The sequence below is a fragment of the Corvus moneduloides genome, chromosome 5, assembly GCF_009650955.1.
Source record: "Corvus moneduloides isolate bCorMon1 chromosome 5, bCorMon1.pri, whole genome shotgun sequence".
Classification (NCBI taxonomy): domain Eukaryota; kingdom Metazoa; phylum Chordata; class Aves; order Passeriformes; family Corvidae; genus Corvus; species Corvus moneduloides.
The window spans coordinates 24,570,258-24,582,419 of record NC_045480.1 but is presented as its reverse complement, the minus strand read 5'-3'; the positions used below and the strand labels follow the sequence as shown (position 1 = coordinate 24,582,419).

The following is a 12,162-nucleotide window of genomic DNA, read 5'->3' as shown; positions in this document are numbered from 1 at the left end:
GTCGAACAGCAGCTACAGGTGCTGGTTTTACAGTTTTTACCCAGCTCTATAAAGGTCATTCAAAAAGAAAGAAATGCAACAAGCAATATTTTTTCTTCTTCATGACACTCCATGGTAGAGGTGGACTGTAGCTAACTAGATGTCAGTGAGCTTCCCAAAGCAGGCTGCTGCATAAATACAGATGAATATATTGTCTACTAAGCTGGAGTTCTCAGTACTGGATCACAAAACAGTGGCTGGTGTAGGTATGATTCAAACTGTCATTAGCAATAGAAAAATACAAAATAATTTCTTTTGTATAACATGTACTCGATGTTAAAATTGTTAAATTATGTTAAAATATGATTTTTTTTTTTTTTTGGCAGAATGCAAGAGCAATCCTACACAACATTTCTACTGTGTTTCAATAGTGCAACTATTGCTAATATTCTTTTCACTTTATAATATTTGATAGCAGGATCAAAAAAGGCAATTTCCTCAAAAACCAAAATTCCAGTGTTTCTGATCACACTGAAAATTTTGGATTTAAGAATATTAAGAATTAAAAATAATGGACACCATTTTTTTGTGCAACAGGGAACAAGAGAGACACTCAGCCATCATTGCAGTACTCTTGGTGATGCTTTAAGGAAGGAAAATGATTTTGCTCTCATTATCGATGGTAAATCTCTGAAGTATGCTTTGACATTTGGAGTAAGACAGTATTTCCTGGATTTGGCTTTGTCATGTAAAGCTGTTATTTGTTGCAGGTAAGGTTTACATTATTCTCTCTCTATGCTGTTTTTATTGACATTTAAAAATTAAGAAACTGAAGTTATGAAATACAGTCATTCAAGTGAAATATCACTGTAGAGCAGTCCGTAACAGAGTGTACCTGTCAAAGTCACTCAGATTGCGTATTTCCAGAAAAATAATTTGTAATCCATTGAGAGTAATCTCAACAAGGTTGAGACACTAGTCTTGACCTTGAATTGATATTACAGTTAGCTACAGGTTTTAGCATATCTGGAGCCGTTTGTAGATCTTTCTCCACAGTCTACTTTTCTGTAAGCTGTGGATTACACTGTATAAGAAGTGCACAAAAATGTTAAAGGTACTACTCTGGGTGCTTTTTATTACCTGAAGTTGGTGGAAATTCCTTTTTTAATCATTATTATGCCTGATTATTATGGAGTTCTTTCATGCAGTTAAGCCTTTTTTCCTTTTCTGTAAATATCAACTATTAGAGCTATAAACTTCCATTGTTCCATTAAAATAAATCAGATTCATCTGAAAAATCTGTTCAAAATGGAACTATTTTTCTGCCTTTGCAGAAGGACACAGCAAAGGAAGTATTATTACAGTATCCAAGTAATCACTGGGTTTGCAGTCTTTCCATCCTTTTTGAAAAGCAAAGTCATGCTACCAAGAGATTTCTTAATTAATGTTTTTGTGGTTAAGCTTTGTAGCCATGCTTCAGCCTGAAACAGTTTGAATTTCAAACTAAGGTTTTACTGTCTTTTAGACTGAGATCTTAACACTGATGAACAATTTATACTGTGTATAAACACAGTGTATAAACACTTTCCTAATGGCAGTAGTCTTTCTGACAGATAAGTTGGAGTTTTGTGCTTGTTCTACTAGGTTGAGTTTTGCTCAGTACAGTAACAAGGAGATGCATGTAGAACTGATCTTCCAAAGCTATGTTTCTTTTTCTTCTCTTTCCTTGATTACAAAATGTGTTTTATGCCATTTGAAGAGATAATTTTGCTGTTTCTGTTGAACTGTGGAAACATTGAGGGGAATTGTGTACATAAAGCTGTCTTTGGCAGTTTTGTGATGAAACAACAAAGTACAAAATGAAAGTTTCTGTTCTAGTAGCATTCTTTCTGCCATTTCTTCATTTTACACTTCCATAATAGACTTAGGTCAGCTGGCTTCAATGCATATCTAGATATATGTCTGACATATTTTGTGGTTGCTTAAAAATTGGCTACAGGTTTAAAACTAAAATGCTTGATCGTAATACTCACTGTTTTAATGTAAATATTTTAAATATCCCATGTTTCCCAAAAGTCAAAATTCTGCCAAAATATTTGTTTATGTTAAATGCTTTGTCGTTAGTAACAAAAACTTCATTTCCTTGTTTATGAGCTTGAAAATAAAAATTTTTAAATGGTAATTTTTAATTAAGGTAAATAACTTTTTAAAAATTTATTTATATATGTGTATATATATACATATATAATCCAGACTAAACAAAAAATGTAAGCTCTTTCTTCATCTGTATAAAGGCAGTAAACATCTTAAGCTCTCCTTGGTTTTAAAAGTACAAATTACATCACTTTCTTTTAAGTTTGCAGACTGCATTCGCTTGTGCAGAAGCATTTGTTACCAATGGATTCGTCTTAAGACTAGTTGTAACCCAGATGAAGCTGAAAAATATTCAGTAGATGCTTCTTTTCAAAAAAAATTCTGTATGTTATTAATTCCAAGCAGATGTTTGGCTTAAAGACTTTAGCAAACTGAATTCCAACTCTATATTGGATTCAGAGTAATATATGCAAGAAGAATGTTAAATGGGTTATTCTGGAGTGAAAATGTACAGCTAAGAGTGAGCAAAATGAATGAAAAATATTTTTTACTGGCTTCACCATGAACTTGAGGCAATGAGAGTGCCATCTTCCAGTTGCCCCTATAACATTGTCTAAAAAGGAATTAAGGCACTATTCATGAAAAGTTTAAAAAATTAAAAATAAGTACTCAGGTCAGGAATCTTCTGTAGAAGCTGGCAGTAGCAAGTTTTAATACAATTCTCAACAGCAGAGTTCAAATAAAACATGTACCAAAAGATCATAGAAGGATTTTTTTTCATATAGGTGGACCACAGAATTTTTCAAAAGGGGTGTTGCCCAGAAACTTTCGTCCCAGGTTTTCCACAAGGCTGTAGTCATCCCACACAGCTTTTTCAGAAGTCCAATAGCATGTGTTGTGCTGGCCACTGAATAATGTGATTACATAGCTACCTTCAGTTTGAAGGCTGTATTATTTTTATTCCTTTATTTGTTTAAATACATTTTAAAACAGTTCTGTCTAACACTTGGTAAGTTGACTTCCTCAGCATAGAATCCTCTTTCAGCTTTTAAGTACTCCAAGGTTCAGGGATGTTGTATATTTTAACTACTAAGAATTCTGATTGTTACTATAGTTTACTGGTTTAGACAAAAGTTATTTTTTCCTGAATGTTATATGAATAAATGTGGGTATCAGGACATAAAAAGCATGTCTAGAAAACCTTGGTTTTCTGCTGCAGTTTTAAACTGTGTTTCAGAATAATAATGAACAACTTTAGCTGTCTTACAAATAACCTTTACTTTAGTGGGAAAAGGCTTTCCTTTCATTGAAAATTATGTTAGTTTGGTGAAATTTGCATTGCTAAAGGACATATTCATCAAAATTTTTCAAACATTGTTTCTATTTTTACCCTTACTAGCTTTTCACAAATCTTTGTAACTTGGATTTGTTAATGACGGGAATGGTTAATAGCAGTGTGATGTTAGAGATTTGGGGGTTTTATGAACTTTTTTCCCACTCTGCTGCATTTACTTTTTCAATGAACACAATTTAATTAGTCACAAGCCTCAGATGTCAATTCCAAGAAAAAATTTGGTTTCCATTTTGAAAGTTCATAGCTTGTGTGTCATGTGAAGGAGTTATGCTGTCTCTGATTGTTTTGGTTTCTAAAGTTATTTTCTAATTTCATTCTTATTCAGACAGAATGGAAGGTAGCTGGTATGGCCATTAGCTTCAGCAGTCATGTAATTTCTTGTTGGTTGTGCTTTTTGTAGCTATGGTACAGTTTGCAGATAGCTGGACAAAGTGATGGCCAAGCATTGTTATTAGTGCTTAATGGAGAGAAAATAATTGGTGCTTTAGAGTTCTTTAACTATAAAAACTTAGAGTGGAATGTGAAGAATTTAACATCTCTTTTATGTTTATTTTAAAAGAGATGGCAGTTTTGTTCCGTTTCTGTTTTTTTTAGGGGGGAGCAGGAAGAAGTGTAATGAGGAAATTTATGTGACCAGTGGGAAAAGAAAACTTTTCCTCTCAAATTAAGGATCAAAAGTTTGGTCCAAATAGAGAGCAGTGCATTGTAACCTGTAATGTCAGTCTGTCCAGTGTCAGGACTGGCAAATCATCCACTCTTGGCTGTAATGCCAGAAATCACGGGGCAGGCATGAACATTTTATTATGACATCTACTGAAAAATAGTTTGACTAATGTGTTTAGTCAAAGAAACACTGTGTTTCCTTTTAGGTGACTTGTTTTTACTATTGCCCTCATTAGCACTGGTTTTGTGATCTTAAAAATCAGTTAATATAAATAGGACAGTATTTTTTGCTAGTCGGTTACTGGATTTGATTGAATTCTTTGAACTATAATTCTTTAAAAAACCTTGCCTGTCAGTAATCTCAATAATATAACAGTGTAATATTCTCAAGTATCATGAGGCCTTCACGTACTTTGAGAATGTTCCCTTTGGGAGCCTCAGCTTGCAGGAGCAACCCCAGCATTACACAGATGCTACAATACAGCAGAATTTGTGGTGCCTAGTGGTCTGGTTCTTTTTGTCACTGAGCTTGTCAGTGCTATACCAGCAGTCTTGGTTCAGGTGGGAAATGTACTCACAAACTCCACAGGCCCTGTTGCTCCGCAGTGTCTCAGTCAGCAGCAATTATTTAGAACGAATTGCTCTTTCGTGCTTTCCTTTGCAAATTTGTTCCCTGAAACTTAATTTCCTGTATATTTCTGTGTGTAAACATTCTGAAATGTTTATTTCAATTTTTAACCTGGATATTTAAGTCCAGGTTATGAACATCCCTGCATATAAGCTTTAACCCTGAAATTTTGTCATTCACAACCCAAATTGCCACGTTCCGGAAATTTATAATAAAAAACCAGGAGGTTTATTGCATTGAGTGAGCATATAGAAGACTTGTAGGAAATTAATTATAAATACCTGGTTTTGCTCCAGTTTTCAGTGATACTATATATCCATCTTCACACAGGAGTCATGCGTCGGTACCAGAATTGCTCTCTTTGTAGGAAGCAGTGAATGGTGGTAGTTTGGGAGACAGACTCACAGGGCTTTTTGCTTTTCATCTGGTTTCTGTTTGTACCGTGAGACAAGAGGGGTGCAGTTAGATCCTTGACTCCAGTGCCAGAATTCACAAACACAGATTGCCACGCTGCTTAAGGCTTGCTCCTTATTTCCCCACCCTGTGAAACACAGCAGTCCTAGCAAATAATTCCTGTATACTGTTTTTAGTTACCATGTCTCAAATAATACAAGGACTGAATTTCAACTTGAAGAGTAGAACTTTTACAAAACAAAATGGGAGGTACATGTGTGACACATACAATGGTAGATGTAGGCAAAACTGATATATTTTCAGTCAGCTGAGCTGTCACCCCTGGAATAATTTGTCCCGTCAACTGTGAACAGACATTCTCTTAATGACAGGTAATTGAACAGTCCTGAAAAGAACAAGGTAAAAGTTACCAGCAGATAAACTAAGTAGAGGAACAAGACTCCATGTGCAAAGTTACTTCCTCTAATTTCTCAGTGTAGGCTGTGGTAACATAGTGGCAGTCCATTCTATTTGTGACTGTTTGCTTTTAAATCTATCTCTTCTTGTTTCTGTATAAAGTAAGTATTTAAACAGAGAGGAAAATAAACAGCATAACAATAAACCATGCCAAAGTCTGCACTTGTTGTAAGTTGCTACTGGTAGGGGCAGCATTTGGGGTTCCTTCCATTGCTGTGGTTTAGGGGCCCTTTGTTTCTCCAGTCCTGTTAACATCTTGCTTCAACAAATCCAAGTTTTCTATGCATTTTGCTGTGAATGCACTTTTAGTGTATACCCTTGAAGGGCAATAACAAGACCGGTATGTTAATTGACCTGGGTTTATTACCTTTTCACAGAATATACAGTATGCTGTAAAAGTACATACGTATGAAAGTCCTGTATTAAACTTGCCTCTTTGTTTTATCCCTTAGGGTATCACCTCTTCAAAAATCTGAAGTTGTAGAAATGGTTAAAAAACAAGTTAAGGTAGTAACTCTAGCGATTGGTGATGGAGCAAATGATGTTAGTATGATACAAACAGCACATGTTGGTGTTGGTATTAGTGGGAATGAAGGTCTGCAGGCTGCTAATTCTTCAGACTACTCAATTGCTCAGGTCAGTCATTACACTGCAAAATACTACAATAAAATATTTTAAAATATGATTTATATTGGTGTATGTATGTTTTAATTGTATGTTTGTTCATTTTTCATTTTTTGCAGTTCAAGTATTTGAAGAACTTGCTGTTGGTTCATGGAGCCTGGAATTATAACAGAGTAGCTAAATGCATCTTGTATTGTTTCTACAAGAATATAGTCCTTTATATTATCGAGGTAATTTTACAGTACATTAAATGTTACTTCTTGAAAGTGAAATCTTAATTTTGAGCTTTTGGTTGTTATATATGATTTTAAAGAAGTATTTTAACTGTAAATAAACACTTATTAGTACTGAATCTTGACATTTTTAATAAACTGATTAATATTAATTATTGTTTTTTACTTTTAAAAACCCAGTTGTTTTAAAAATGCATACCTAATATGTTTATAATACTGGTAGCTTATTAAAATGCTGTACATGTAACATCACTGCAGTAATTAAGGAATCCAGTTACGAGTTTGTCTTAAATTTACCCAGAGATGTTTGTGCTGAAGCTCTTTGCGCTGGAGTCAGTGACGGTCAGGTTCTCAGAAGCCCTTTCGAAGGTCTCTGTTGCACTGCAGGGCAGAGCTGTGCCCAGGGCTTTTACAGGCAGGTTTAGTCCCCCTCTTGGGTACCTTTCACTTGCTGGTGGGGTGACTGTGCATCCTTAGGCTCCTGCTGAAGAACAGGGATACTTTCCTGGAAGTAGCTGACCCAGTTTTTTCACCTGGGATTTTAAGGAGTGAAGTCTTGTGAAAAATACAGTAGTATGAGAGGATTGTGTTGTAGTAAAATGTACATTTATTGGTAGGTATGATTAGAACAGCATGCATAGTTATAGTTTTCACTATCTTCATGACCACATGGCAGCCTTAAAATTTTGAGCATATGTTTTAAATAAATTTTTGAATTTCTTCTCTCCCCTCCCTTCCTTTTCTTCCAACAGCTGCTGCCTCTTTTATAATTAAATATGTATCTAGTAATTACATTTATAATGGATTCAAACTTTATATTCTTACTGAAACTTTGGGTTAAAAATGTGGAAAAAATATTTAATTTTTGCAAATCTTGACCACAAAATAAATTTTATCCGTAGTCTCATGTATTTTTGCATTAATGGGGTTAACAGATACTCTATAAATTTTCATAGTTTTTTAAATATATTTTCAAATTAGTATCTTAAACTGACAAAGTGTTCAGTTTTACTGGAGGAAAGTGCCTTATTTCTGTTAAACCTGATACAAACATTAGCCTAATATTTCCGATTTTGATACTTATTTATGTGACCTTACACATTGCAATATCTGGAAATACTTTAATCATTTTTTTACGTACAAAAGTTGTAGCCAAAAGAGCCAAAAACGCATTGTAGACAATGCATTTTTCTTACCATATTTTTACATTTTCTAAATTTTCCTCTTTTTTCTCTCCTTACTGCGTTATTACAGCAAATAAATTTCTACCTAAGTAGCAGCAAGTTTGTAGCCTGTTTAGAAAAAGGACAAAGTAGGAAGGTATAGAAAAACTAAAGATCCTTTTTTGCTTAGAAATGGCAGACTTAAGATCCTGTGTTTCAAAGGCTGGATATCTACTTACATGATCAGACTTCCAGATGTACTCATTAGCAATAGCTCTAGAAGTATGTGAAAAAAAAATATTAATGTATACTTCGTGCTTATAGAAAGCTTACAGAGGTGGGCTAATACTAACTTATAATACTAACATACTAACTTATTTTTCTTAGTTTTCTGTCATTGTCACCTGCAAGCATATTGTAAATTTATAACCTTAATCAGATATAAGTATCCCACTGTTTGTATTCTTTGAGAAAGAAAGTTAAATGCAGTGTACAGAGATCATAGTCTAAAGATCAAAAGGCTTTGATTTTTTGAACAGGTAGTCTCTGACTCCTGAGCAGATGGAAGGGCAAAGAGATCATTTTGATATGGGTTGTTATTACCCTTTATATATATATAATGCACACAAGGATTTTACCATACACACCTTCTCTGGAAGACAAGATGCATTCTGCTTGAATTCCTGTATATCCAACATTTGTCAGCTCAGAAAACTTTTCAGAGATGTTAATAGCTCATGTCAATACTGTGAGTGAATGGGCAGAAATTCATCATTGAATGTCTCCAGAAAGGACAACTGCCAGTCTTGAGTCTCTCTTTTCAGTTTTTTTTGTACAGATCAGGCGTGGGAGCAGAGAGCTCAATGAGTATTTGTAAGCTGCTGCTTAATATGCAGAAATGCTACATCAGGAAAACTTCTGTGAGGCTTTTGTGGCCACACCTCCTCTGTCTTGGACTTCAGAAAATAGTATTGTGAAAGGCACGTCTGGAAGTTACTTTAAACAAGTTTCCTTTTATTTTGACAATAACTAAAAATACATACCTTAACATAATAGATGTGTGTCCTATTTTTAAATATCTGCTCAGTACTAATCAAGAAAGTAATGCAAAATATTCCATATAATCTAAAATAGAGCATTTATCCTAGGCATTCATGGGCTGATACAAAATTGGTGTCAGCTGGTTTCTTGGTTCCGAAAATGGTAAAGGTCTATAGTAATACTCAGGCACAGTGATCAGTGCTTGTTGACATTTCCTATTCGTAAGAAACTAGAAGTGGTCTGTAATAATGTTTTTCTACTCTGTGTCTTGATGCAATGTCTCTTTAAATATGGGCCTCATCTTTTGTATAGGACAAGTCACAATGACTTGAGAGGTTATATTCTGAGGTATCAGTCTAAATTGCAAGTGAAAACTCTGAATCTCTAATAGACCACTAATGTGCTTTATGAAGCCTGGTCAGAGCATCACACTCATGTAGGATAAGCCTATGCAAAGTCTTATACTTATTTTGGAGGGGCTGTCATTACTTTATAATGATAGTTGAGATTGAGATTGATCTCATGATTGAGAACTCCTTTGTGGATTGGGTTTAGTTTTACAATTACCATTACTGTATACACTCTATCATTAAACTACTCATTTTATGAAGTTATGCAAATCACCCTTTGACATCAGACGAACAAAATTTTTCTATTCCTATTTCTCATTTCTCTATGTAGTAATAACATAAAATAACTGGTTCATATTAAATAAAAGGGATTTACAATTCTAAAAAAATAAGAAGAATTTTGAAGATGTGCTTGGGTCATTCATATTTCATGGGGAAAAATCAAATGGAAGAGTAAAATACCAAGACAGGCAGAAGCAGATGTGGGGAGTTGAGATTTAAAGTTCAGTTACAGATGTTTAAACATGGCTATTTAAGTGATACTATGAAAATAATTAATTTATTAAGTAATTAGAGCTGTAATGACTTTTTTTAATCCATAAACTTTGGATGATGGGGAGGTTATTTTCCCCCTCTCCCAAGCTCTTTTCTTCCCACTACTGAGTTACCCATTTTCTGCTGCTTGTGTCCATAACTGGAATTTACAATTTTGTTCCTGATTTCCTTTGCCTGACATGTCAGATGAATATCCATGATCATGCTGAGACCCATATCATGCATAATCCCAAACATGAGCAGGCTTTCTGTGCAAACTCACACTGGGTCTGAGCTGCACAGTTCAGCTGCTGTGGCTCATTATGCCATGGCTTACTTGAGTGTGCAAACTGCACTGAGTTCAGTTTGAAACGCACAGCAGAAAGTGGTTGTGCTCATGCCCATGTTTTTGCATTGCATGGTTGGACAACTTAGATCTGTGTTGAGGTCCATCTCATTTTAGATGGGCTGGGGACCTAAATCTTTCCTTTTCAGTGGAAAATTTTGTAGCCATTGAACTACAGAATGGTCTGAATTTTCACTGCCTGTTCACATATATACTCTAACATACTTTTTAAGAACACCAATTACCTGTTGTTCTGTAAAGGGGTGCTGGATTAGTAATTTGAGTTGTTAGAGTAGGACCTATACCCTAAGAGAGAAGTGTTTGAGTCTGTTCCTAAATTAGAGTCATGTAGCGTCCTAAAAACTTACTTTGCAGGAACAGCTGCCTTCATTGTCTGTCATAACTAGGATGAAACACACTTGTCCATGAACAAATTGCCCACTGCAAAGCAAGTGTTTCTTGTCATTCTCGCTATTAATAATGTAGTAAGCTCCATATTACTTTTTTCATATAGAGTTAAGAGTGTAATTTTCTAGGGTCCAAAGTTGAGAAGTTAGGGCAAATACATTGGTTATTTTCTTCCTCTCTTACAGTTTGAGGTGAGGGCTGTATTTGTCCTTCGTCTTCTTTTTTTCCACTCTCTTGATCCTTTAATTTTGAGCCATAGTTGTTCTTAATGTGAACATTCAAATACTGTCTTGTAAACAATATAAAATTAATGTTTCTGCTTAGATATTAAAGATGTTTCATCTCTTAAAGCTATGTATCTGGTATTCCACTAAATAGTAATGTTTCTAGTAGAGATCACTGCTTTTGGCCACATTGAAAGATTTCTTTTCACAGACTTTTTTTGAGAGATTCCATAAGAGCTTCAGAACCTAGAGATGCTACCAAATTTCATGTCGCTTTAGTTTGCCTCTAGACCTCTGACCAAGATATATTCCAGTTCCTTATTACACTAAAATGAACTAAAATGCATATAAGTTTGCATGCTTTCTTTAGAACAAAGTAAATGCTAATATTTCAGGAAGTCAATATTATGCCTCAAAGGATTTCTTTACAATTTTACAGTAAAACCATTTTCAGTTTAAATGCCTTGAAAATTCTAACTTAAATTCTGTACAAAATAAGCTGAAAGCAACATTCCATTGCAAATTAAAATTTTTATCCTAAGTACTTGCATTTCTTTTAAAAAGTCACTCCAAAACATTTCCAAGTGTTGCTTAATGTCATTTACCTGTAAGAGCAGTCAACATGTGGAATAGATTCAGTGTATGTATTTAGGCCTTTCATTTAAAATTAGAGTTTTATAACACTTTGCCTGCTCTTTAAATCACAGTAGAAAGTTAATGTCTTTTCCATGTACTCCTTGGTTATGAAGGGTCAAGTCTTATGTGTACTTGTGGTCTTGTCTTCTCTTCCTAGAGAGTAATACTTAAACTCTGTCTGAAATTACCAGCAATGAGATGTACACGTGTTTATGACCAGCTACTGAGTCACACATTTTCCACCACCCTAACACTTTCAAATTGAGATTTCTAAAATTTATTCCAGTGTTCGATACAAACAAGAAAAAAAAATTGTACTGATGTTGAGTGCAGAATTAATTATTCTATAATGCACAACTGATTATGTACTCATCTTGCACCCTCACACTCAGCTACTGAGAAACTGCTGCCAACAAATCTCTGCTAAATTCATCACAGTTAAATCATAAATCCTATTCTGAAAGTCAAAAATCGACATGCACAAGAGCTGATAGAAATCTGATTCAGCTGAAATAAATAATTCCATTTTCTTTTCAGTATACAGTCTGAAAGGTTAGAAAACTGTGCTTGTTGCACTTAAATCTACCAAAGTAAAGAAATTTGGCATTATAAGATTTCAGAAAATTCAGGGTATTCTCTCTTTTTGTATTGCAGCCTCAAACACTCATGGCTTTGTATTCTATCTTTTTCCAATAAGTGGCCACCAAAAAAAAGAATTTACTCTTCTCTTATCTGTTGAACAAATAGCAATTTTTGCTGGATTTTACCTCCCATTTTTAGTGTTAATAGTTGCCAGATTCATGGGGTTTTCCATCTCAAAGTGGTCACAAACATGTTCAGACATTCCACCACATGATTAAAAAAAAAAAAAAAAAAAAAATCTGAGTTTGGTCATAGAATCCAGTCACCTGGGGGCCAGCCTGGGAACACACTGATAAACATATGTATTGGCTGTACAATTCATGCTCCCTTAATGAAGTTCAATGAAATGTGAACCGTAAGAAAGCAGCATCTA

At 34.5% G+C, this 12,162-nt stretch overlaps 1 protein-coding gene across 5 annotated transcripts in view; it reads left to right on the top strand.

The window, feature by feature from the left end:
- Positions 1 to 12,162, top strand: part of ATP8A1 (ATPase phospholipid transporting 8A1) — a 108,480-nt gene that overhangs the window by 61,930 nt on the left and 34,388 nt on the right. For all 5 annotated transcript variants that reach the window (XM_032108988.1, XM_032108991.1, XM_032108990.1 and 2 more), the window contains 3 exons: positions 577 to 749; positions 6,041 to 6,224; positions 6,332 to 6,442. In XM_032108988.1, the coding sequence (XP_031964879.1) occupies positions 577 to 749; positions 6,041 to 6,224; positions 6,332 to 6,442 (468 nt within the window). The remainder of the gene's footprint in view (positions 1 to 576; positions 750 to 6,040; positions 6,225 to 6,331; positions 6,443 to 12,162) is intronic.